Source organism: Trichomonas vaginalis, chromosome IV, assembly GCF_026262505.1.
Source record: "Trichomonas vaginalis G3 chromosome IV, whole genome shotgun sequence".
NCBI classification, from domain to species: domain Eukaryota; phylum Parabasalia; order Trichomonadida; family Trichomonadidae; genus Trichomonas; species Trichomonas vaginalis.
This window is the reverse complement of record NC_067206.1, coordinates 4,214,377-4,237,700: the sequence shown is the minus strand read 5'-3', so window position 1 is coordinate 4,237,700 and position 23,324 is coordinate 4,214,377. Positions and strand designations below refer to the sequence as shown.

Here is a 23,324-nt window from a genome sequence, read left to right as displayed (position 1 = left end):
TCATCTCAGTAAAAAATTTTAGTTTGGTTTGTTTTCAACTGGTTGTTGTTGTTTTTTAAGTCGGTCTAAAACTTCCTGAGGTATAGGAAGAACTTGACAAACACGTTGTGTAACTGCTGGAAGCCGACAAATCCATCTTGAACCCATTTGTCTCAATGCTGTATTGTTCATTTCATCTCAGTAAAAAATTTTACATTCCCCACGTTTGAGGTGGTTGCGGTTGGTTATTGTTTACCCACTGTTGTGCATGGTTATATCCTCTGTTAAAGAATCTTTCACCTTGGTCCATATAGTGTCCTGCTTGGTTATAGTAGTCATTTGCTTTGTTATAATAGTTTCCTGCTTGTCTTCCTACATTGTCCATCCATCCTTGAACTTTTCCTCTTGTTTCAGGATTTGGAATAAGATTTGTTGCATCTCGTGCTACATCCCAACCTTTCTGTACAGTTTGTATAATAGGTTGTGCTTTCTCTTTAAGTATACCTAATGTACTCAAAATCTTCCTTCCAACTCCAAATACACCTCTGGCTATTGTTCCCACTGCGGGTAAAAATCTAGATGCGACTCCTGCTAATGCGCCAAATAAACCCATTTCTTATGGGTTAAAAAATGACGAATCCAAACAAGGACCCCTATGTTTCTAAGGCGACAAAGAAAGCACTCATGATAAAAATCTTTAGTTCAACACCAAATGCTTGGTTTATGGATATCTTGGAAAACATTCCGAGAGTTAGAACAGATGGACCACCATACTGGCTAATATTTGTTGGTCAAAACACAAGATACTGTGAAGCCATACCATTATGGTCCAAAAATATTTTAGATGTGAAAACTGCTTTGACAATATTTGTTGACAAATACCATCCAACAAAACTGACATCTGACTGTGAAAGTTCTTTCAAATCAGACGATATTAAAAACTATCTGCGTTCAAAAAATGTAAACCAATATTTCATTGTCGACCAAAACCATTCTGCTCTTGGTGTCATTGACGGTTGTATAAAAATGTTAAGAGACTTAAACCAACCACAAGGTGGTGAAGCAAATGAAATGTCATATGACGACAAGTATAGACACTTCTCCATGGCAAAGATGAGACAAGTTTTAAATATTTACAATAGCCGTAAACAAAAAGGTTTGGGAAACCACTCCCCGAAGAAATGAAAAACAACCCGACTTAGAGAAAGACTATATATTTAATAATTTAGTCAAAAGAGACAAACAAGAAAGAATGCCGGGCTTCAAACTTCAGAAAGGTGACAAAGTAAAAATAGAAATACCTAAACGCGACCCATATGAAAATACTATTGACTATGACAACAATGGGAACCCGACAGGTACTCACATTCGTGTTCGTAAAATAGAAGAAAGTATACAAGAGAATATTATGAAGTTTTAGGCAAACATGGCAAAATGTACAGACTGCAAGCAGAAGATAAAACTACTATTGTCAGACCTCGTTTCAAACTTGTCAAAGTTCAAGGTGGTATACTTTCAAAGACAGTTCCTAACAAATATAAGACAACTCCTGACGAATATGCTAAAGAAGTTGAAAATGACGACTAAGCATTTCTATACCATGCGTAAACTGTCATGTAAGGTGGCATGTAGTCTTTACTTTGTCCCGTTGTTTGCGTATACCCTGAAACGCGATGTGTATGGTTTCCTCCTCCCTCAGTGTTACTCCAGTAACAATTTATAGCAAACTTAACGTCGTCTTTAACATCATATCCTTTACCTTTTGTCATTGCTGACCAATCCCAATATCTATGCTTATGCCAACCTGCTTGAGATGTACTTAAATCTATGTAGTGACTGTGCGCAGGTAAGTTTTCACCTGAAATCGTTTTACTTCCACCTGTTTCCTTTGAAGAGTTTGCACAATACAAAAACCTGTCGACTATTTGAGTCCAAGTTCCAAAACCCAGAAACTGTTTCTGGTCTGGTAGAGTTCATTGACGTAAATAGAAGCCTATAGGATATAATGTTTGAAGTATTTCTGTCTTTAATGTTTGAAGCTCTGTTTTGTCTGCTTTCTTCTCATATAAATCTTGAGCAGTGAATTTAACGTTATTTTCATCCTCCATGGCATAAACATTTCTACATCTAATGTATTTCGTCGTTGTTATGTTTTCATCCGATGTTAAACCTTGTGGAAAGTTAGGAGGTTTAAAATATAATACATCCCCACCAGTTTCTTCAACCGTTCCTTCAATACTTTCTATAGCAACAGTTGCGAAGAAATCGTGTGTATGTCCAACGTCACTTTTCCTGTTTAAGGTTTCTTGTAAGTTTGTAATATTTGCAATGGTATGTGTATGTCCAACGTCACTTTTACTGTTTAAGGTTTCTTGTAAGTTGTAATATTTGCAATGGTATGTGTATGTCCAACGTCACTTTTACTGTTTAAGGTTTCTTGTAAGTTTTGTAATTTTGCAATGGTATGTGTATGTCCAACGTCACTTTTACTGTTTAAGGTTTCTTGTAAGTTTGTAATTTATTGCAATGGTATGTGTATGAGTCTTTTTAGAATATTCGTTTTCAGCTCTTGTCACTTCACTTGACATTTTATTGTCAACATATGTTTTGTCTGCTAGTTCAGGATGAGTATGTTCTTTGTTGCATAAGCTTTGTTAGCTCTTTCTTCTTCTTTTGCTATTGCATCGTCTACATTATTCTTTGTCAGCTTTGTTGTCAACATCTGCTTTCAAAAGAATTCATTTATAGGTTTCTCGTTTAAAGTTCCTTTTGTTGGATTTATACAGACAGTATGGTTCTTATTGTCTTGAAACAGAAACTCATCTGTCATTGGGTTTAATGTCAGTTTTAAGTTTCCTTCTTTCAATGACTCAGATATCTTAGAATAGTTTTGAAAAGTTTGTTTGTTCTTATTTAGAGCTTGTATAATGAGTTGTCGGTTGTGTTGTATTTCTCTCATAGACGCTGTTTCATTTGACATTTTTATTCTAGATAAAATATGCTTTCAATAGAAAAAGAAAATTCTAGAGTTGCTACAACTAAACCATTAGATGAACTTTTACTAATGTCGGTCAAAAGTTTTGAGACAGAGACCGTAAAAGCATGAAGGCTATCGTTTTGACTACCCGTTAAGATGGTTAAGAGACCCATCTGTCACAAAAGCTATTGGCTTTCGTAGAATGAAGTTCATTTCAGAAGCCATACATGGTTTCCCATTTACAGTCGGTTTTGAAGTTCGATACTATAACAAAGAAAAACGTATGTATGAGAAATTTGAACAGGGAAAACTTTTACAAGTTAGTTTGCTTGTAAACTTAGAAACAACTCTTCAAGCTTTTCAAGAAAAAATAAACGATATCTATCTCGAATATGCAAACCAGTTTAACATTGACGAAGGAGAATACCATCTCGATATTATATATGACAGGAAAAAAACTGTTAAATCAAAGAGAATAGAAGACCTTGGAGGAAGGACGTTTATATTTCTACTAAATATAACAACTTGGCATGGTATAGATTTTTTGAGGATGTTAAATCAGCCCTGCAGCATATCCAGTACACCCGAACTTTTTATGAAGTCGAAAACCCTAATGAACATATGAAAATGTTTGGAGTAAGTTTGATAGAAATTTTTCCTGCCCAGTTTGGCAAGTATCTTAAAACCTGAAGATGAGGAAAGATGACAAAGGAACTCTAAAGTTTCAGTTTTACTTTAGTGGCAGCATTTCGCATGCCAGAAAGGTTAACATAAACTCCTGGAACGTTAGGGTCAAGTCTTCTTATTTTTCCAATAGTTTGCATACTGGTCTGTTTGTTCTCTAGCTGTGGTTGTACTGAGTTCTCCAAAGCGAACCATTCATAGTTTGCCATGTTACTGTTTGAACTAAGTCAGAGTTAGAATATATCTTATATCCCATGAAAACTTCTGGAGCATATTGGTATCCGACATAGAAAATTCCATTGCAACCTTTCTTGTCAGACAACTTGGAAGAAGGTTTTATTTCAATGTCTTGTTCCACGTATAAGAATGAGTTGTCAATAGAAATAATATGAAACCTGTCGCAAGCAATATCTACTGTTGTTGAAGAACCTTCTCCAAACTCACCTACGTTTTCCATAAGAAACAGCAGTTGTATATTCGTAAGTTCCAGGAACTATTTCTGCCTTCTAATGGCATTGTCGCATTCGTTATACCATTCGAAAACATTTCCGTTCATGGCATCCAAACTGTTGGCGTTATAATTCTGAGCGGCGTACATTTCATATGGGTAAAATATAGAATAGTTGGATTTATATATCATAATAGAACCCACTCGGACCAAGCTTTACTTTCTTCCTGACTGAGTTTTTAACTGAATCTTTAACTCTTCTTTTTCCTTCATTGCCACTACTTTCACTAGATGAAGTTACTTCTTCACTACTTTTCACTTTGTTCTACTCTTCTCTTCTTCTTTGGTGTCGCTTTTGGTAACTTGCCCTCTGCTTCAAGTTGTTTGCATCTTTGCCTCATGTTCCCTAGTTATGTGTAAATTTCCCATGTCCTTTTTGCCTTTGGGCTCTGGTCGCCCATCTCAGGTAACCTATATCCTAGAAAGATTTTGTCATAGTTTGTATTTGAGTCTTCGCGTATTTGTTTGCATGACTCTTTCCTGAGTTTCCGGTTCAAGCTCTTCAAACAGAGCTTGTCCATATGGAATAAGCTCGTTTCCAAATATATGTTTTTGTAGCCATTCTGGTTTTCTTTCCCATGTTACCAATAATATCTTTGTGAATGGGAAAGCTTTACCCACGTTTCAGGCTTGGGTCATTTATTTCTGTAGTTGGTTTTATTTTTGTCAAGGAACATGTTTTCAATACTAACATTTCATTTGGTACTGTCCATTTGAGTTTTCTTAAAATATTCATCCCTTCTCGGTTTATTGTCTGCAAAGTAAGTTTTTATGCATTTTGCAAACTTTTCGTTTGCAAGGTCATGTACAATAGGTCTTCTTCCTTCTTCCTCCCTAACTTTCTTTCTAAACTCTTCACCAAATATACCATCTCTATGGTTCTGTGTAGTTCTTTTGAGATAAATGTTCTAGAACGTCAGGTGTTTATATTTCCTCAGCCATGTTCATTTCATACTGGTCCAAATATCTGCATCTTTCATATCTTTCAATGGCATTAAAGCCGCGCTGAAAATACTAGCTAAATCTGGTTCACCATTCACTTCCATTGCGTCTACAACTTCTTGGAATTGTGGTTGATAAGTTATGAACCACCTATCCGGGTTAGCTTTATGACCCCATCTCATTGTAGTTCCATAGTCTGCAGAAACAAAAGTAGGTTTGTTTCCATATTGGTTAGGTTCTGAATGAACTTTAAACAATGTTTTCATTTCTATATGTTTTGTTGAAATTTAACCTTTTATTTTCACCGAGTTCAGCCAAAGATTGAACGTTATATGGTCGTAAGTAAAAAGGGTTATTGTATTTGCGTACATTTTCTTTCAGTACTTCCATTCTATGCTGAATATTTTCATCTGATGTTGGAGTCTTTTTGTATGTCGGTGAACATTTTTTCGATATTCTTCTACTATGTCAGCCGAATTTTTCTTAGACTCTTGGAAAGATTCCATATCTCCCGCATACACTTGTTGAGGGTCAAGATTTTTCGGCTGTTCCAAATCTTCATCTAGTTCTGTGAAGTTAGTTTCCAAAGGAGGGACTTGTTTGTTTCCTTCAGGCTCTTCTAGCTGTTGTTTGCTGAACTATTTCTTCCATGTCTGGTTGTATCTGAACTTCTTCCTGTGGAGTTTTCTTGTACCTCATCTGCTGGCATTTCATATATTCCGAGACCGTTTTAAACAAGTTCCCTATCTAAGTCATCCGGTCATAAACCTTTCTTCTTTCGTTCCGTCTCTATTTTTTACGCGTTTCATGAAGAGAGTTGAATTATCATTTAGCTCTGACATCAAAATATCTCGGAGTAAATTCATTCATGTCATTTGGATGATATGCTATTAAATCATATCCCTTAGCGAGCTTGTATTTTCCAGGTTTGAAATTATATCCATTTTGCTGAACCATAAAGCTAAATAGGTTCGGGTCAGTATTTCCTTCCTTGAACTTTTTCTAATAGCTTCTTTATATCTGTCACTAAAGTCAAGAGTATCTTGGGTAACCATAAGTCTTCTTTTAAGCATTTTTAAGAAAATCTTGGTTTCCTTTTCCTCTACTTCTTTTATGTCCTTAGCTCTGTTTCTGTTTGTGGTTGTTGTTGTGCAGGGTTTTGAACTGTTGGTTGCTGTGCTGGTTGTGGAGGTGGTTGTTGTGCTGGTTGTTGTTGTGGTGCTGGATTTTGAACTGTTGGTTGTTGTGTTGGTTTTGGTGCATGCCTGTGTCTGTGTCCATGTGACGATGTAAATGTTTTAGGTAGTCCTGGTGCAGGTGCTTCTCTTGGAGGGTTTGGTGGTATATAGGTTCCACTAGCTAGTATATAAGTTCCACCAGCTGGTATATATGTTCCATCTGCAGCATAGTGTCCTACCTGACTTTTCGTTCTTAAGAAAGCATTTACTAGGTCTGTTTTGGTCTGTTGTAACTCTTTTTCTTGACTTTCCACAACAGTTGCTCTAACGGCGTCATAGGCACTTTGAACTGCCTGTCTCGTTGCTGCATCTGTTATTTTCGTCATATTTTGTGCTACTTCTCTTAACTCTTTGTCGAAACCTTCAGACTTCAGTTTCTTTCCAGATGAGAAGTCGTTCACTTGTTTCACCTTACTATGAAGAGCTTCGAAGGCGTTCTTAAAGTCAGCATTTGTTAAAGCTTCATTTGAACTGTCTTCATGCCGCTTGTATTTTTGTCCTTATTGACCCTATAAGTTGGGCTGCTTTAGCGTTGGCTTGGGCATCTAACCAGTCATTGTTAGCTTTATATATTCTGCGCTTTTCATTGCCTTTTGCATGGCTGCGTCGTTATTTTTATTTCTTGTGCTAAGTTTTCATACTGTACGGGTTTGGTTTTGCAACTGTAAAAGTTTTTCTGCCTTTACATTTGCTTCAACTTCTTTTTTATACTCATCGCTATCCATATATGTCTTCATGGCTTTTTGTTTTATCTCTTCATCTTTCAGTACTTTATATTGAGTAGTATGGTTTTTCAAATTTATAACATCTTGTTCCATTTTGCTACTTCTGCTGCTTTTTCTGACACTTTTTCGCATATTCCTCTGTACTTAGTTCTTTCAGTTGTTCTTCTTTCTTCTTTTTCTCTACGTTTAACTCATTAGTTTCTTTGTGTGTCTGTCATATTCTAGTTTCTTTTCGTTTTCACTTATTTGTTTCTGTATGTCTATGTTTGACTTTTTGACATCTGTTATTTGATTTTTGAGTGAACTCAAATTCATTTGACTTGAGGGTTATAGGCTGTTCCGTCTGCAGCTCCACCATAGCCTGCCATTTTTGCTAAAAGTGCCGCTCTTAAACCTCCACTCTGTGACCAAGAACTCGGTTTAAGAGCATAGGGTTGCTTGACATTTGTTGCAACATAGTGGGGTCATTCAGCATTTGTTGTTGCAACTGTTGTTGTGGTGTCAGTTTTACTATTGGATGTTTCAATGCTCTCTTCTCTTACGTATATTCTTACGTAGCTTACGTGGCATTTTAAGTGAAGTAAAAAACGGTTTTTGACAGATGTTTATATGACACTTTCTCGGTTTATAGGACTCTCTCATATTCTATCTTGTCATATCTAAAACTCATAGTCATGTATGTCCTCTAACATCAAACGTTTCCAAACCACTTTTATCGGATGTAAAGTAAAAGCATGGATGGTTATGTAAAACGTCTAAAGTTTCTAAAGAGTCTCTCAAGTATACTTCCTTGGAACGCCCGTAACTTTTCTGTAGCGACGATAGCCCTTACTTGTCCGGACAAAGTTATACTATTTTGAGTGCTCTACCAAAAATTTTTTATGGGCTAGAGGGCGCAACGCGCCTGGAAGCCCCCAGTACCCAAAAAACTTCATTTATACTAAACATCTTCAGGGCTAGAGGGCACGAAGTGCCTGGAGGCCCCACTACCTTTTTTTTTATTTATTGTGAATTTTAAATTGTCACTTTTTAAGTGTTACTCCCTATTGAAAGTGTCACTTTTTGAATGTCACTTTTCCGGAAATTCTTATATACTCCTCTCAATTCATCTGGACCGTCTCTGTCACCAGTATATTGTATTTGAACTGTACCAACAGTTGAAATACCACCCATAAAGTCTTCTGAGTCAGCAAATGGAATGCCAAGCCAAAAGTTTGAACGTTCTCCATTTGTATATTGAGTTTTTTGACCTCCTGTATGAGTCCATACTTTCACATATGGCATAATAGAATTTTGCATTTCAGGGTTAATGGTTGTTGTGAAGCTGTTGTTAAAGTTCATAGCATCTAATGTCAAGTTGTATGACCTCATATCCTCAACTGTAGAATATTCTTCTCTTGGATAATATTTACCATCTATGTTTATATGATATTTAATACCAGGGTTGTAGAAACAAGAATAGTCATTTATAGTTCGTCTGAACAGTACAAACATAGTATCTGCATGTTTCATTGCAGTTGTTAAGGCAATATCTGTTCTTGCACCTGGGTCAGCACTTTGGTTTCCAACTTCACCTGCAAAGTCTTTGACAGATATTTGGTGTATAGGAAATAAGTGGAACTGCAATATATTTGGCAGCTAAAGCATTTGAAATATCTGGGTCCAACATATAGACTGCAAGTCTGCTTTCTATTCTCTTGCATTCAAACTGTTCGCATGTAAATTAACTGGGTCCCAAGCAGTTCCAGCAGCATTGAAATAATAGTTTACTTCATTGTTGAAGTTTGAGAAACCAAAGTCTAAGTCAACTTTGTCTTTGCAAATTCGGCGAATGACGTTTGATTTGTTCCCTTTACGTCTGTAATAGTGAATGGGTCTTGTGTTGGTGCAATGACTAAGTTATTTTTGCTTGGAGTAAGTTTGATAGAAATTTTTCCTGCCCAGTTTGGCAAGTATCTTAAAAACCTGAAGATGAGGAAAGATGACAAAGGAACTCTAAGTTTCAGTTTTACTTTGGTTACTGCTGCTGCAGTTTGTCCAGAAAGGTTAACATAAACTCCTGGAACGTTAGGGTCAAGTCTTCTTATTTTCTCAATAGTTGCATACTGGTCTGTTTGTTCTCTAGCTTGTGGTTGTACTGAGTTTCTCAAAGCGAACCATTCATAGTTTGCCCATGTTACTGTTTGAACTAAGTCAGAGTTAGAATATATCTTATATCCCATGAAAACTTCTGGAGCATATTGGTATCCGACATAGAAAATTCCATTGCAACCTTTCTTGTCAGACAACTTGGCAGAAGGTTTTATTTCAATGTCTTGTTCCACGTATAAGAATGAGTTGTCAATAGAAATAATATGAAACCTGTCGCAAGCAATATCTACTGTTGTTGAAGAACCTTCTCCAAACTCACCTACGTTTCCATAAGAAACAGCAGTTGTATATTCGTAAGTTCCAGGAACTATTTCTGACCTTCTAATGGCATTGTCGCATTCGTTATACCATTCGGAAACATTTCCGTTCATGGCATCCAAAACTGTTGGCGTTATATTCTGAGCGGCGTACATTTCATATGGGTAAAAATATAGAATAGTTGGATTTATATATCATAATAGAACCCACTCGGACCAAGCTTTACTTTCTTCCTGACTGAGTTTTTTAACTGAATCTTTAACTCTTCTTTTTCCTTCATTGCCACTACTTTCACTAGATGAAGTTACTTCTTCACTACTTTCACTTTGTTCTACTCTTCTCTTCTTCTTTGGTGTCGCTTTTGGTAACTTGCCCTCTGCTTCAAGTTGTTGCATCTTTGCCTCATGTTCACCTAGTATGTTGTAAATTTCCCATGTCCTTTTTGCCTTTGGGCTCTGGTCGCCCATCTCAGGTAACCTATATCCTAGAAAGATTTTGTCATAGTTTGTATTTGAGTCTTCGCGTATTGTTTGCATGACTCTTTCCTGAGTTTCCGGTTCAAGCTCTTCAAACAGAGCTTGTCCATATGGAATAAGCTCGTTTCCAAATATATGTTTTTGTAGCCATTCTGGTTTTCTTTCCATGTAACCAATAATATCTTTGTGAATGGGAAAGCTTTTACCCAACGTTTCAGTCTTGCGTCATTTATTTCTGTAGTTGGTTTTATTTTGTCAAGGAACATGTTTTTCAATACTAACATTTCATTTGGTACTGTCCATTTGAGTTTTCTTAAATATTCATCCCTTCTCGGTTTATTGTCTGCAAAGTAAGTTTTTATGACATTTTGCAAACTTTCGTTTGCAAGGTCATGTACAATAGGTTCTCTTCCTTCTCTCTCCCTAACTTTCTTTCTAAACTCTTCACCAAATATACCATCTCTATGGTTCTGTGTAGTTCTTTGAGATAAATGTTCTAGAACGTCAGGTGTTATATTTCCCTCAGCCATGTTCATTTCATACTGGTCCAAAATATCTGCATCTTTCATATCTTTCAATGGCATTAAAGCCGCGCTGAAAATAGCTAAATCTGGTTCACCATTCACTTCCATTGCGTCTACAACTTCTTGGAATTGAGGTTGTAAGTTTATGAACCACCTATCCGGATTAGCTTTATGACCCCATCTCATTGTAGTTCCATAGTCTGCAGAAACAAAAGTAGGTTTGTTTCCATATTGGTTAGGTTCTGAATGAACTTTAAACAATGTTTCATTTCTATATGTTTTGTTGAAATTTAACCTTTTATTTTCACCGAGTTCAGCCAAAGATTGAACGTTATATGGTCGTAAGTAAAAAGGGTTATTGTATTTGCGTACATTTTCTTTCAGTACTTCCATTCTATGCTGAATATTTTCATCTGATGTTGGAGTCTTTTGTATGTCGGTGAACATTTTTCGATATTCTTCTACTATGTCAGCCGAATTTTTCTTAGACTCTTGGAAAGATTCCATATTCTCCGCATACACTTGTTGAGGGTCAAGATTTTTCGGCTGTTCCAAATCTTCATCTAGTTCTGTGAAGTTAGTTTCCAAAGGAGGGACTTGTTTGTTTCCTTCAGGCTCTTCTAGCTGTTGTTGTGCTGAACTATTTTTCCATGTCTGGTTGTATCTGAACTTCTTCCTGTGGAGTTTCTTGTACCTCATCTGCTGGCATTTCATATATTCCGAGACCGTTTTCAACAAGTTCCCTATCTAAGTCATCCGGACTCATAAACCTTTCTTCTTTCGTTCCGTCTCTATTTTTTACGCGTTTCATGAAGAGAGTTGAATTATCATTTAGCTCTGACATCAAATATTCGGAGTAAATTCATTCATGTCATTTGGATGATATGCTATTAAATCATATCCCTTTGCGAGCTTGTATTTTCCAGGTTTGAGATTATATCCGATTTTATGCTGAACCATAAAGCTAAATAGGTTCGGGTCAGTATTTCCTTCCTTGAACTTTCTAATAGCTTCTTTATATCTGTCACTAAAGTCAAGAGTATCTGGGTAACCATAATCTTCCTTAAGCATTTTTAAGAATTCTTGGTTTCCTTTTTCTCTACTTCTTTTGTGTCTTTGCTCTGTTTGTGGTTGCTGTGCAGGATTTTGAACTGTTGGTTGCTGTGCAGGGTTTTGCTCTGTTTGTGGTTGCTGTGCAGGATTTTGAACTGTTGGTTGCTGTGCAGGGTTTTGCTCTGTTTGTGGTTGTTGTGCTGGATTTTGAACTGTTGGTTGCTGTGCTGGATTTTGAACTGTTGGTTGTTGTGCAGGGTTTTGAACTGTTGGTTTTGGTTGTTGTTGTGGTGCTGGATTTTGAACTGTTGGTTGTTGTGTTGGTTTTGGTGCATGCCTGTGTCTGTGTCCATGTGACGATGTAAATGTTTTAGGTAGTCCTGGTGCAGGTGCTTCTCTTGGAGGGTTTGGTGGTATATAAGTTCCACCAGCTGGCACATATGTTCCATCTGCAGCATAATGTCCTACCTGACTTTTCGTTCTTAAGAAAGCATTTACTAGGTCTGTTTTGGTCTGTTGTAACTCTTTTTCTTGACTTTCCACAACAGTTGCTCTAACGGCGTCATAGGCACTTTGAACTGCCTGTCTCGTTGCTGCATCTGTTATTTTCGTCATATTTTGTGCTACTTCTCTTAACTCTTTGTCGAAACCTTCAGACTTCAGTTTCTTTCCAGATGAGAAGTCGTTCACTAGTTTCACCTTACTATGAAGAGCTTCGAAGGCGTTCTTAAAGTCAGCATTTGTTAAAGCTTCATTTGAACTGTCTTCATCCGCTTGTATTTTTGTCCTTATTGACCCTATAAGTTGGGCTGCTTTAGCGTTGGCTTGGGCATCTAACCAGTCATTATTAGCTTTTATATATTCTGCGCTTTTCATTGCCTTTTGCATGGCTGCGTCGTTATTTTTACTTTCTTGTGCTAAGTTTTCATACTGTACGGTTTGGTTTTGCAACTGTAAAATTTTTCTGCCTTTACATTTGCTTAACTTCTTTTTTATACTCATCGCTATCCATATATGTCTTCATGGCTTTTTGTTTTATCTCTTCATCTTTCAGTACTTTATATTGAGTAGTATGGTTTTTCAAATTTATAACATCTTGTTCCATTTTTGCTACTTCTGCTGCTTTTTCTGACACTTTTTTCGCATATTCCTCTGTACTTAGTTCTTTCAGTTGTTCTTCTTTCTTCTTTTTCTCTACGTTTAACTCATTGAGTTTCTTTGTGTGTCTGTCATATTCTAGTTTCTTTTCGTTTTCACTTATTTGTTTCTGTATGTCTATTTTTGACTTTTTGACATCTGTTATTTGATTTTTGAGTGAACTCAAATTCATTTGACTTTGAGGGTTATAAGCTGTTCCGTCTGCAGCTCCACCATAGCCTGCCATTTTTGCTAAAAGTGCCGCTCTTAAACCTCCACTCTGTGCACCAATAACTCGGTTTAAAAGCATAGGGTTGCTTGACATTTGTTGCAACATAGTGGGGTCATTCATCATTTGTTGTTGCAACTGTTGTTGTGGTGTCAGTTTTACTATTGGATGTTTCAATGCTCCCTTCCTCTTACGTATATTCTTACGTAGCTTACGTGGCATTTTAAGTGAAGTTAAAATGTGGTTTTTGACAGATGTTTATATGACACTTTTTGTTCAGCACAAAAAACTACTCGGTCAAAGTGTTGTCAGTTTTGTAAAATAACCGTCCTATCTTGTTTTAAAAGGGAGAAAAGGCTTCTCAAAGTATACTTCCTTGGAACGCCTGTAACTTTTCCCGTAGCGACGATAGACCCTTGCTTGTCCGGACAAAGTTATTCTACTTTGAGTGCTCTACAAAAAAGTCACCGGCTGGCTCGTCCTCAGAAATTTTTTATGGGCTAGAGGGCGCAACGCGCCTGGAAGCCCTCCGAATAAAAACTTCATTTATACTAAACATCTTCGGGGCTAGAGGGCGCAACGCGCCTGGAAGCCCTCCGAATAAAAACTTCATTTATACTAAACATCTTCGGGGCTAGAGGGCGCAACGCGCCTGGAAGCCCTCCGAATAAAAACTTCATTTATACTAAACATCTTCGGGGCTAGAGGGCGCAACGCGCCTGGAAGCCCCACTACCTTTTTTTTCATTACAATTTATCATATAATTTAAAAATCAATCATATCTTAAGAACCTCATAAATCAGAATTTTATCTCAAATTTTGTTCCTTTCTCCAAAATGCCTCGATAGATTTCTTCGATTCCATGCATATAAGTTTTGTCACGGGTTGTACGTATATAGCCATTAGCAAAATGAAAAACGGAGCCAGAAAATTTAGCTGGACTCCCATTCCCTTTAAATTTGTAAGTTCAATAATTTCAGCAAATGAAATGATTTGATTAGAATGAGCAATTTATACAATTTATAAATATTTTTTTACCTTTGATTTTATTCTATCTATTTGAGAAATATCACAATTAATTCAGAGATAATTGGCCGGGTTCAAATTATATCTGATTCAATTTCTAATTTTAATAATAAAATTCTCATTTTTAAATCAAATATACCGTACCTTGAATAACCGGCGAACCATTCAATTGGTCATAGACCAATTTGAGATACCCTTTTCAGAGGAATCTAAAATGTTGTTTATATGGTTATTTATATATTATTTAATCATTTTCTTAAATAAAAATCATAAGTTCTCAATTTTTCTTCATAACGATTCTTATAAATTTTAATGTTTTTACTATGAGTGCTAAATATTATTAATTACTAAATGATTTTAAAAAGAAAAAACATGTTTTTACTTTGTACGTTAACATACGTTAATATCACTTCGGCTATGGATAGAGGCCAACAGCGCCTTATTAATGAGAAAAACATTAGCCTCTTATCAATGAGATGGAAGTGTATTCGTGGATTACAATTGTGAATTCAGATACACTTCCATCTCAAAAAATGCAATCAAATTTGTATTGAATTGCATTTTTTGAATACATGCTATTGGCAGTTGGGTTTTTAGTGCATTTATATTATATTGGTACTAAGGCTTTTGGAAAATTTACAAAATAAATTTAATATTTTGTAAATGTTATCGGTTCTTACGCTTTTGGAAGGAGGGATGGTATTTTTGGAGCATTTATATTATATTGGTACTAAGGCTTTTGGAAAATTTACAAAATAAATTTAATATTTTGTAAATGTTATCGGTTCTTACGCTTTTGGAAGGAGGGATGGTATTTTTGGAGCATTTATATTACATTGGTACTAAGGCTTTTGGAAAATTTACAAAATAAATTTAATATTTTGTAAATTTCGTAAACGAAAAAGGGGATTTGACTCCGTCAAATCCCCGCTCACAAAAAGTGGACTTTACATGTCAAATTTTATATGCATGTAATGTCCACCTTTATGAGTTTTAGGAAGGAATTGGAGGGTAAGAGATATACCATATGAATGTATATCTCTTACCCTCCAATTCCTTCTAGAAAGTGTCCAAACTTTGGGTTAATTGCAAACTATTAACCCAAAGTTTGGACACTTTCAAGTGGAGATGGAAGGCTTTGGGGTATATATTAATACAATATACCTCAAAGCCTTCCATTTCCACTACAAATGGGAGAAACTTTGTCCGAATAGTTTAACATTCGGACAAAGTTTCTCCCATCTTTCAATGTAATTGCTACCTGTGAGGTACTGACTTGAAGTCAGTGCTTCACAGGTAGCAATATCCAAAAATTTAAAAACATTTTATCAGTTCGTTAGAGAACTAGAGCCTCCTAGGTACTGAACCAGAATCAGTGCCTAGGGGACTCTAGTGATCTATATAAATCTGAGAAACTTTGAGGAAATTGTTCGACATTTCCTCAAAGTTTCTCAGCAATTTAGCGAGAAATGTTCGTTATCGTGTAGATATTTATAATATATACATGATAACAAACATTTCCCGCTAAAAGATGTAAAATCTTATAAGAAATAATTGCAAAAGAATAACAAATTGCAACAAATTTTATATGAAACTGAACCTTATGAGGTAGTGATTCAAGATCACCGCCTCATAAGATTCAGTTTCAATCTCAAGTATCTCAAAAGTAAGGCTCTATTTTTTGCCATGTAAAGTGTCACTTTTCTGTCAAACTGTTTTTATCGTTTTCGTTTACAACATAAATGTTATCGGTTCTTACGCTTTTGGAAGGAGGGATGGTATTTTTGGAGCATTTATATTACATTCTTACTAAGGCTTTTGGAAAATTTACAAAATAAATTTAATATTTTGTAAATGTTATCGGTTCTTACACTTCCTCTCTTCATCAAGATGCTTCCTCACTCCATCATGCATCCATCATGCAGCTTCCTCTCTTCATCAAGGTGCTTCCTCTCTTGATCAAGATGCTTCCTCTCTTCATCAAGATGCTTCCTCTCTTGATCAAGGTGCTTCCTCTCTTCATCAAAGTGCTTCCTCTCTTGATCAAGGTGCTTCCTCTCTTCTTCAAAGTACTTCCTCTCTTGATCAAGGTGCTTCTTCTCTTCATCATGCAGCTTCCTCTCTTCAACAAAGTGCTTCCTCTCTTCAACAAAGTGCTTCCTCTCTTGATCAAGATGCTTCCTCTCTTCATCAAGGTGCTTCCTCTCTTCATCATGCAGCTTCCTCTCTTCATCATGCAGCTTCCTCTCTTGATCAAGATGCTTCCTCTCTTGATCAAGGTGCTTCCTCTCTTCATCAAAGTGCTTCCTCTCTTGATCAAGATGCTTCCTCTCTTCATCAAGATGCTTCCTCTCTTGATCAAGGTGCTTCCTCTCTTCATCAAAGTGCTTCCTCTCTTGATCAAGATGCTTCCTCTCTTCATCAAGATGCTTCCTCACTCCATTATGCAGCTGCTTCTTTTCTTCATCAATTCCTCTTCACCCTGGAGCTCCTCAGCTTTATATCATTTTAATTGGATTTTTTGAAATCCACCTGCAGTAGGATAAAGGAGATGTAACTCACGACTAAGAACCTGGCCATATGCTCTATTCCAGGCCAAAACAGATTGCATAGCCACAAACAGATTGAAATACCAATCCTGTTGCTGCATGGGGCGTCCATATTCCATTTGGAAGACTTGCATCATCACATTTGGATCTGTAAGGACTTTGTCGTTGACAAAATTGGGCCTTGCAGGAGGAACTCCATTTGCTACAATGTATCTGGAAGCAAGAGGTTTGTTCATATCCAATGGATAGATTCCTGTTGCTTTAAAAGCATTTTCGATGTTTGTAGCTGTGCAAGACACACTACATGCATCAAGGAAGCTGCGAACCATGATATAGCGCAGTTCTCTGGCGTTCCATACATAATTGATCACCATATGCCCTTGCTGATCGTACCGGATAGTCGCCATATCAAACAACTTCTTGAATTGGGCCTTCAAGGGAGAAAAAATCCCAACATCAAGAGGTTGTAAGATATGAGATGTATGGCCTGGGAGAACAAGAAGCTCGATATTGAAGGCGCTCAAGAGGCGAACGGCCAAGAAAGAGAGCCTGGATGGATGACCATCTACAATTAGGAGAAAAGGTACCTGGGCATCAAACACATTCATTTGAGACCTTTTCTCCTGTACTTTGCAGATGAACATGATACAGTATACCATAAAAAGGTATTTGTTCATCCATCCACTCTCGGAGCGAACAAAAAAGGCGTCCAGATCTTCCAATTCCGAATCAAGGGTCTTCTTTTGTGGAAGTATCACCATTGGCTTCATAGTTGTACCATCTGCAAAGATGGTACAGACCCCTGTATTTGTTGATAAGACTTGCCATTTACTCTTCGATAGAGTAAATCGAGTTGCATCTGGGTCAATAGCCCAAGATTTTTATAGTTTTCTAATTCTGCAAACTCGGGAATTCGTGTTCTTGGTTGCATTTTTTTTTAAACGGGAACTTCACAAATTTGGTTCATGGCCATAAAAACTCATTCAATTTTTCTGAGATTTTTTTCGTCACTCACTCAAAACGCAGAGGACCATTCTTCTCAAAATTGAATTATTTTCTCAAATATTGAGTGAGTAAAATGGGCACGTTGTGTAAATTGATTCAAAATTTTTTATTGGTACACGACCTTTGAAATTGGTCTCGGGCTATTCAACCTACGGTATTTGATTGAATTGAAATATTTGAGAGATTGTCACGACATCGTTTTTATTTCATTTTTACCTGAGTAGGGAAGAACAATGTCTTCTTTTTTCCGTCGTGAGTTGCTCTATGCAGCAATTGTTTGTCTAACACCTTTAGGTTTCGGATATACCATTGGCTACCCGTCACCTGCTGAATATTACTGGACTATTACGAATCCTTGGTCAAAATGGCCAAAACAATCGGGCCTTTTTGTTGCTATAACTCAACTGACAGGTGCAATCGGTCCTTACATTCCGTCAATTTTATTTAATTTTGGTCTTGGACGTCGCCTTGTTACATCCCTTGTTGACATAGTCAGCATAATTCTTTGGGTAATTCTTATTTTCTTAAATGAAAAGTTATTCTGGATGGGATTTGTCATCCGCATTTTACAGGGCTTCATGCTCGGCGCTGCATCATCGCTTGGTCCACTTCTCCTTCTTGAAGTTGCCCCTGCCGAGCAAACTGGTCTTTACGGTACATTCAACCAAATCTTCATTGTTATTGGCATCATTATTCTCTATCTCATTGGAGAATATCAACATCCTCGCGCAATGTGCATCTATTCTGCAGTTTCCCATGCTCTCCAGCTCGGTCTCATTTGGTTGATCCCAGAAACTTCTATCACCCAGCAAAACAAAGGCGGAGATGACAAAGAAAACAAAGAGGAAGAAAAGAAGGAATCAATCTTCCAGAAGCAATACCTTTGGCCACTTACAGTTCTCATTCTTATTATGCTCACACAGCAATTCTCAGGTATCAACGCCATTCTTGCTGGCCTCTTCAAGAATGCTAACATCAACGGTCTTAAGCCAGGTATCCAGTCAGTCATTGCCACACTTGCACAACTCATTGCCTGTTTCTTCTCAGGTGGCCTCATCAAAGTACTTGGCCGCCGCGTAATGTGGTCCATTTCAGGTATAGTATGTGCTGCTTCTCTTATTATTTTCGGCTTCAATTCTAAGTACCACTGGTCAAATGTTCTTCCTGTTGTACTTATCTTCCTTTACCAGTTCGGATTCGGTCTTGGTCTTGCACCAATGCCATGGTACTCCTCTCCAGAAATGTTCCCACCTTCTGTCCGCCCATTGGCTTCTTCCATCAATGGCATGACTTCATGGCTCTTCTCATTCATCATCGTTTACGCATCTCCTGCCATGAAAGATTCAAAGATGGGTGAGCTCGGCCTCTTCCTCTTCTATGGTATCATCACAATCGCTGGTACTATCTTCGGATTCTGGTTTATCAAGGAACCAAATGTCAACGAAAATGAGACCCTTGATAACGACGGAGACAAGCCACAGAGCGAACTTTAAATATGTAATTTCGTATTATTTAATTAAACATCTTTACGAAATGTGTATATTCTTCTTTTTTTTTACATCTAAGTTTGTATTCTATGTAAAAATTCACCATTCTTGGGGAGCACCGTTAAATTCAATGGAATTATTCGCTTTTTACGCCAATCTGAATGCGTCCATTACTTTATATGAAAATGAGTAGGTGCCAAAAGTGCTTACTCTTAAACAACCGTCGGATTTCCGGGTGAAATCGTGACACACTTTCGTCTTTCGTAGGCAGTGGTGGTTGTTACAAAAGGTAACTTCGAATGTAGCGTGAAATCTGCAAAAAAAATTCTGAAATTTGAATGGATAACACAAAAATTGAATAGTTTACGTCAATAAAAAAGAGAAAAATGAAGCCAATGTGTCTCGAACCTAGGACTTAGAGCAGCAATCCCACTGTTTATCCCATTACACTACATGCATCTCTCACCTCAGTGAATGAGATCAACTATATGATAACTTTTTCCCCATTATATTCTTGTGGAAAAGTGACAAATAGCAACTTTGACCCTCTCTCATCATTGCATATATTGATACAACACAATTTTATTAGTTAATGCGGCACAAAGATAAATTTATCCCTCAATATCATAACAAGGGTGAATTTTTACACAGCCATAAATTCCTTTTCATATCACAATTAGAACAAGTCTAATTCTACAATATCCGAACGCTATTCCCTTAATTAAATACTAATAGGTTAATGATTACTTATCTTTTCTAAGAAGTAACAATATACATAAAAAAACTACAAATACATTAAATGTGTGTGACATATCTTCTTACATTTCAGGATAACTGTAAAAAAATCTCTTTATCTTTGCCTTACTTAGCAAATTAAGCATTATTATAAATATAATGAAAAAAAAAAAAAAAAAAAAAAAAAGGTAGTGGGGCTTCCAGGGCTGCGCCCCTCTAGCCCCTGAAGATGTTTAGTATAAATGAAGTTCTTATATACGGGTCTTCCAGGAGCTTTTCACAAAATATATATGTTTTCATGTTTTGTCACTTTTCTGTCACTTTTCAGGTAAAAACATTTTTATTATATATATATAAAATGAATTTTACAAAACCACCGTTACCCTTCTTTGGAAATAAGAGTAGATGTAAAGATATTCTATTGAGAGAACTTAAGAAACTACCGAATGGTCTAACATTTGTAGATTTGTTCGGTGGAAGTTTCTATATATCTCATTTGTGCCATACTGTATTTCCTGACTCAAAGATTATATGCAATGACTTCGACAACTATATGAACCGTCTCAAACATATACCAGACACAAACAAAATATTGAAAGAGTTAAAAGAAAAGATACCTATAGGTAAGATGGAACGTATACCATTAGATAAGAAAAATACTGTCAGAGAGGTTTTGAAAAAGGCAGAGTATATTGACTGGGATAGTATATCTTCTAGACTATTATATAGTGGTGCTATAAGAGTTCATGACATTGAAACACTTATGTCAAAAGTTTTATATCTTAACTATACAAATGTTTTCAAAGAGGACATAGAAAAATATATTGAGGGTATAGAGTTTGTGAGATGTCATTGGACAGAGTTGTATGAAAAATATAAAGACAAGGAAAATGTTTTCTTTATAGTGGACCCGCCGTTCTATAACACATGGGATTTTCAATACCAAGTAGACTGGACTTTGAGAGACTCTTTAGAAACTTTAGACGTTTTACATAACCATCCATGCTTTTACTTTACATCCGATAAAAGTGGTTTGGAAACCGTTATGAGATGGTTAGAGGACATACATGACTATGAGTTTATATATGACAAGATAGAATATGAGAGAGGTCCTATAAACTGGAGAAAGTGTCATAACAAAGAAATTTTATTGGTAAGTAAATGTGGTTTGAAATAGGACTACTTGTTTTAGGTTTTTTCCATTGTGTCATTTACTTATTTGACGTGGCAGAAAGATATAGAGAATATGAAGATGAACCAATACCAGCAAATGTTCAGCATATGTACTCGTAAGAGATATTTTTATCTAATATTAAATGGACGCACAGAACTTAGCGAATGCACAGCAACCTGGACAACCAAACCCAGAGAATATTCCAAATGAAGTTAGAATACAAACTGCAATGGCAAACTATGGTCAAGTGCCAACAGATGTACAAATGCAAACTGCCATGTCAAATGACGCTGCGTTAGGCTTACCACCATGGTATGCAAATATGAGATGGAAAGAGTTTTATACAAACCCTGAAGTGGGATATAAACAACTCTATGCAGATGACGCGAACACAGGAGTTGACCCAGAGTATGTTTTCTACCAGAGGAGAAATAGAATGTATGAGCTCCAGTTAAAGAATGCAATGGAACTCAACAGGAAACGTAAGAGACTAGGCGGACATTAGATTTTTACATATAGTAAAATGGGTTTCTTTGGAAGAATAGGAAACTTCTTTCGAAATGTTGGAAGAGGTATATGGAATGGAATAAAAACCGTAGGAAGAGGAATTTGGAACGGAGTCAAAAATATTGGTAAAAGAGTAGGTCAGTTCGTTGGTATTATACCTAAAGACCCTGAACCAGAAGAACAAGCTCCTGTTATACAACAGCCTGAACCTGCACCACAGTCTAGTTGGCAACCAAATCCAACACCTCAACCGTATTAAAATTATATTTTTACCGTTCGATAGTAGTTGTATATGAAACTAAGTTCTAAGTAAAACGCGTGGTATAATGGAATTATTCTCTTTCTTCCATCTGTAGTAAACCATACTTGAAAGTCTGAAATACTTCCACTTGGTGGTTCGTATAGCTTTGTAGGTTTTTCGTAAAAGTCATTTGCCAAGCATAAAAAAGAGTTTTGTGCACCAGAAAATGAAGCATGAACTATAATAGCATCTGAGTCGAAAACATTTTCATATGTTCCATTAGGGTTTTCGACTTCATAAAAGTTCGGGTGTACTGGATATGCTGCAGGCTGATTTAACATCCTCAAAAATCTATACCATGCCAAGTTGTTATATTTTGTAGAAATATAAACGTCTTCTCCAAGGTCTTCTATTCTATTGATTTTAACAGTTGCATTTTTCCTGTCATATAAAATATCGAGATGGTACTCTCCTTCGTCAATGTTGTACTGTTTTGCATATTCGAGATAGATATCGTTTTTTTTTCTTGAAAAGCTTGAAGAGTTGTTTCTAAGTTTACAAGCAAATTCACTTGTAAAAGTTTTCCCTGTTCAAATTTCTCATACGTATGTTTTTCTTTGTTATAGTATCGAATTTCAAAAGCGACCGTAAATGGGAAACCATGTATGGCTTCTGAAATGAACTTCATTCTACGAAAGCCAACAGCTTTTGTGACGGATGGGTCTCTTAGCCATCTCAATGGGTAGTCAAAACGATAGCCTTCATGCTTTACGGTCTCTGTCTCAAACTTTTGACCTACGTTAGTAAAAAGTTCATCTAATGGTTTAGTTGTAGCAACTCTAGAATTTTCTTTTTCTATTGAAAGCATATTTTATCTAGAATAAAAATGTCAAATGAAACAGCGTCTATGAGAGAAATACAACACAACCGACAACTCATTATACAAGCTCTAAATAAGAACACAACAAACTTTTCAAACTATTCTAAGATATCTGAGTCATTGAAAGAAGGAAATTTAAAACTGACGATAAACCCATTGACAGACGAGTTTCTGTTTCAAGACAGTAAGAACCATACTGTTTGTATAAATCCAACAAAAGGAACTTTAAACGAGAAGCCTATAGATGAACTTCTTTTGAAAGCAGATGTTGACAACAAAGCTGACAAAGAATATGTCATTGAAAAAGTTCAAGAAGAACATGACAGAGCAGATGCAACATATGCAACAAAAGAGGATGTTGAAAAGAAAGCAGATAAAACATATGTTAACGATGAGTTAGAATGTGTGGCTAGTGCGTTAGTGAAGAAGGCAGATAAGGAATATGTGGATGAAAAAGACAATGAAATTAAAGAAAGGGTTGAATGGTATAATGAACGGACATCGAAGATTTTAAAAACGAAAGCTGATACAGGATGGGTTTCAGGGTGTTTAGACCTTAAAGCCGACAAAGAAACTGTAGATATGTTGGCACAAACGGTTTCAAGTCATACCAGAGGTTTAATGGAAGATGGACAACAGTTGAAAGAGCTTGAGAAAGGTGTTACAGAGTTAAGGAATACAAAAGCAGACTCGACATGGATAAAAGGATATGTAGATGCAACAAAAGAGTATATTTTCACATGGACAGAAGGAACATACCCACAAAAATATCATAGACATAGCATCTCTGACGTAAATGAACTTGAAGAAAAGTTATATAAAAAAGCAGACAAAACAGA

At 36.4% G+C, this 23,324-nt stretch overlaps 5 protein-coding genes and 6 pseudogenes across 11 annotated transcripts, besides 6 other annotated features; 4 read left to right on the top strand and 7 right to left on the bottom strand.

Moving 5' to 3' along the window:
• Positions 1 to 10,705: part of a mobile genetic element that runs on past the window's edge.
• TVAGG3_0027290 (uncharacterized protein) lies at positions 19 to 171 on the bottom strand (the record flags this gene model as incomplete). The annotated part of the gene is made up of 1 exon (XM_051220319.1): positions 19 to 171. The coding sequence occupies one exon, from the start codon at positions 169 to 171 to the stop codon at positions 19 to 21; it is 153 nt and encodes a 50-aa protein (XP_051105305.1).
• On the bottom strand, positions 191 to 592 carry TVAGG3_0027280 (uncharacterized protein; the record flags this gene model as incomplete). Its single annotated transcript, XM_051220318.1, has 1 exon — positions 191 to 592. One exon carries the CDS (start codon positions 590 to 592, stop codon positions 191 to 193), a length of 402 nt encoding a protein of 133 aa, XP_051105304.1.
• Positions 1,563 to 2,959, bottom strand: TVAGG3_0027270 (annotated as a pseudogene). Its single transcript has one exon. A coding segment is annotated over exon 1 (1,397 nt).
• Positions 8,046 to 8,150: a mobile genetic element.
• Positions 8,121 to 8,150: a terminal%2Cinverted (terminal inverted repeat of MuDR-2_TvMULE3 transposon ID:TVAGG3_0027260).
• On the bottom strand, positions 9,650 to 10,267 carry TVAGG3_0027250 (annotated as a pseudogene). The gene has a single exon. A coding segment is annotated over exon 1 (618 nt).
• Positions 10,706 to 10,927: 222 nt separating the features above from the next.
• On the bottom strand, positions 10,928 to 12,130 carry TVAGG3_0027230 (annotated as a pseudogene). Its single transcript has one exon. A coding segment is annotated over exon 1 (1,203 nt).
• A 642-nt stretch (positions 12,131 to 12,772) lies between these two features.
• Positions 12,773 to 13,103, bottom strand: TVAGG3_0027220 (annotated as a pseudogene). The gene has a single exon. A coding segment is annotated over exon 1 (331 nt).
• Positions 13,104 to 14,797: 1,694 nt separating this feature from the next.
• Positions 14,798 to 15,647: a mobile genetic element.
• Positions 15,648 to 15,805: 158 nt separating this feature from the next.
• Positions 15,806 to 17,226, bottom strand: TVAGG3_0027200 (annotated as a pseudogene). Its single transcript has one exon. A coding segment is annotated over exon 1 (1,421 nt).
• A 468-nt stretch (positions 17,227 to 17,694) lies between these two features.
• On the top strand, positions 17,695 to 18,954 carry TVAGG3_0027190 (major facilitator superfamily transporter; the record flags this gene model as incomplete). The annotated part of the gene is made up of 1 exon (XM_001299538.1): positions 17,695 to 18,954. The coding sequence occupies one exon, from the start codon at positions 17,695 to 17,697 to the stop codon at positions 18,952 to 18,954; it is 1,260 nt and encodes a 419-aa protein (XP_001299539.1).
• Positions 18,955 to 19,845: 891 nt separating this feature from the next.
• Positions 19,846 to 19,938: a terminal%2Cinverted (terminal inverted repeat of Maverick-3 transposon ID:TVAGG3_0026990).
• Positions 19,846 to 23,324: part of a mobile genetic element that runs on past the window's edge.
• On the top strand, positions 21,000 to 21,362 carry TVAGG3_0027180 (uncharacterized protein; the record flags this gene model as incomplete). The annotated part of the gene is made up of 1 exon (XM_051220317.1): positions 21,000 to 21,362. One exon carries the CDS (start codon positions 21,000 to 21,002, stop codon positions 21,360 to 21,362), a length of 363 nt encoding a protein of 120 aa, XP_051105303.1.
• TVAGG3_0027170 (serine threonine-protein phosphatase family) lies at positions 21,381 to 21,623 on the top strand (the record flags this gene model as incomplete). Its single annotated transcript, XM_001318877.2, has 1 exon — positions 21,381 to 21,623. One exon carries the CDS (start codon positions 21,381 to 21,383, stop codon positions 21,621 to 21,623), a length of 243 nt encoding a protein of 80 aa, XP_001318912.2.
• On the top strand, positions 22,492 to 22,922 carry TVAGG3_0027160 (annotated as a pseudogene). The gene has a single exon. A coding segment is annotated over exon 1 (431 nt).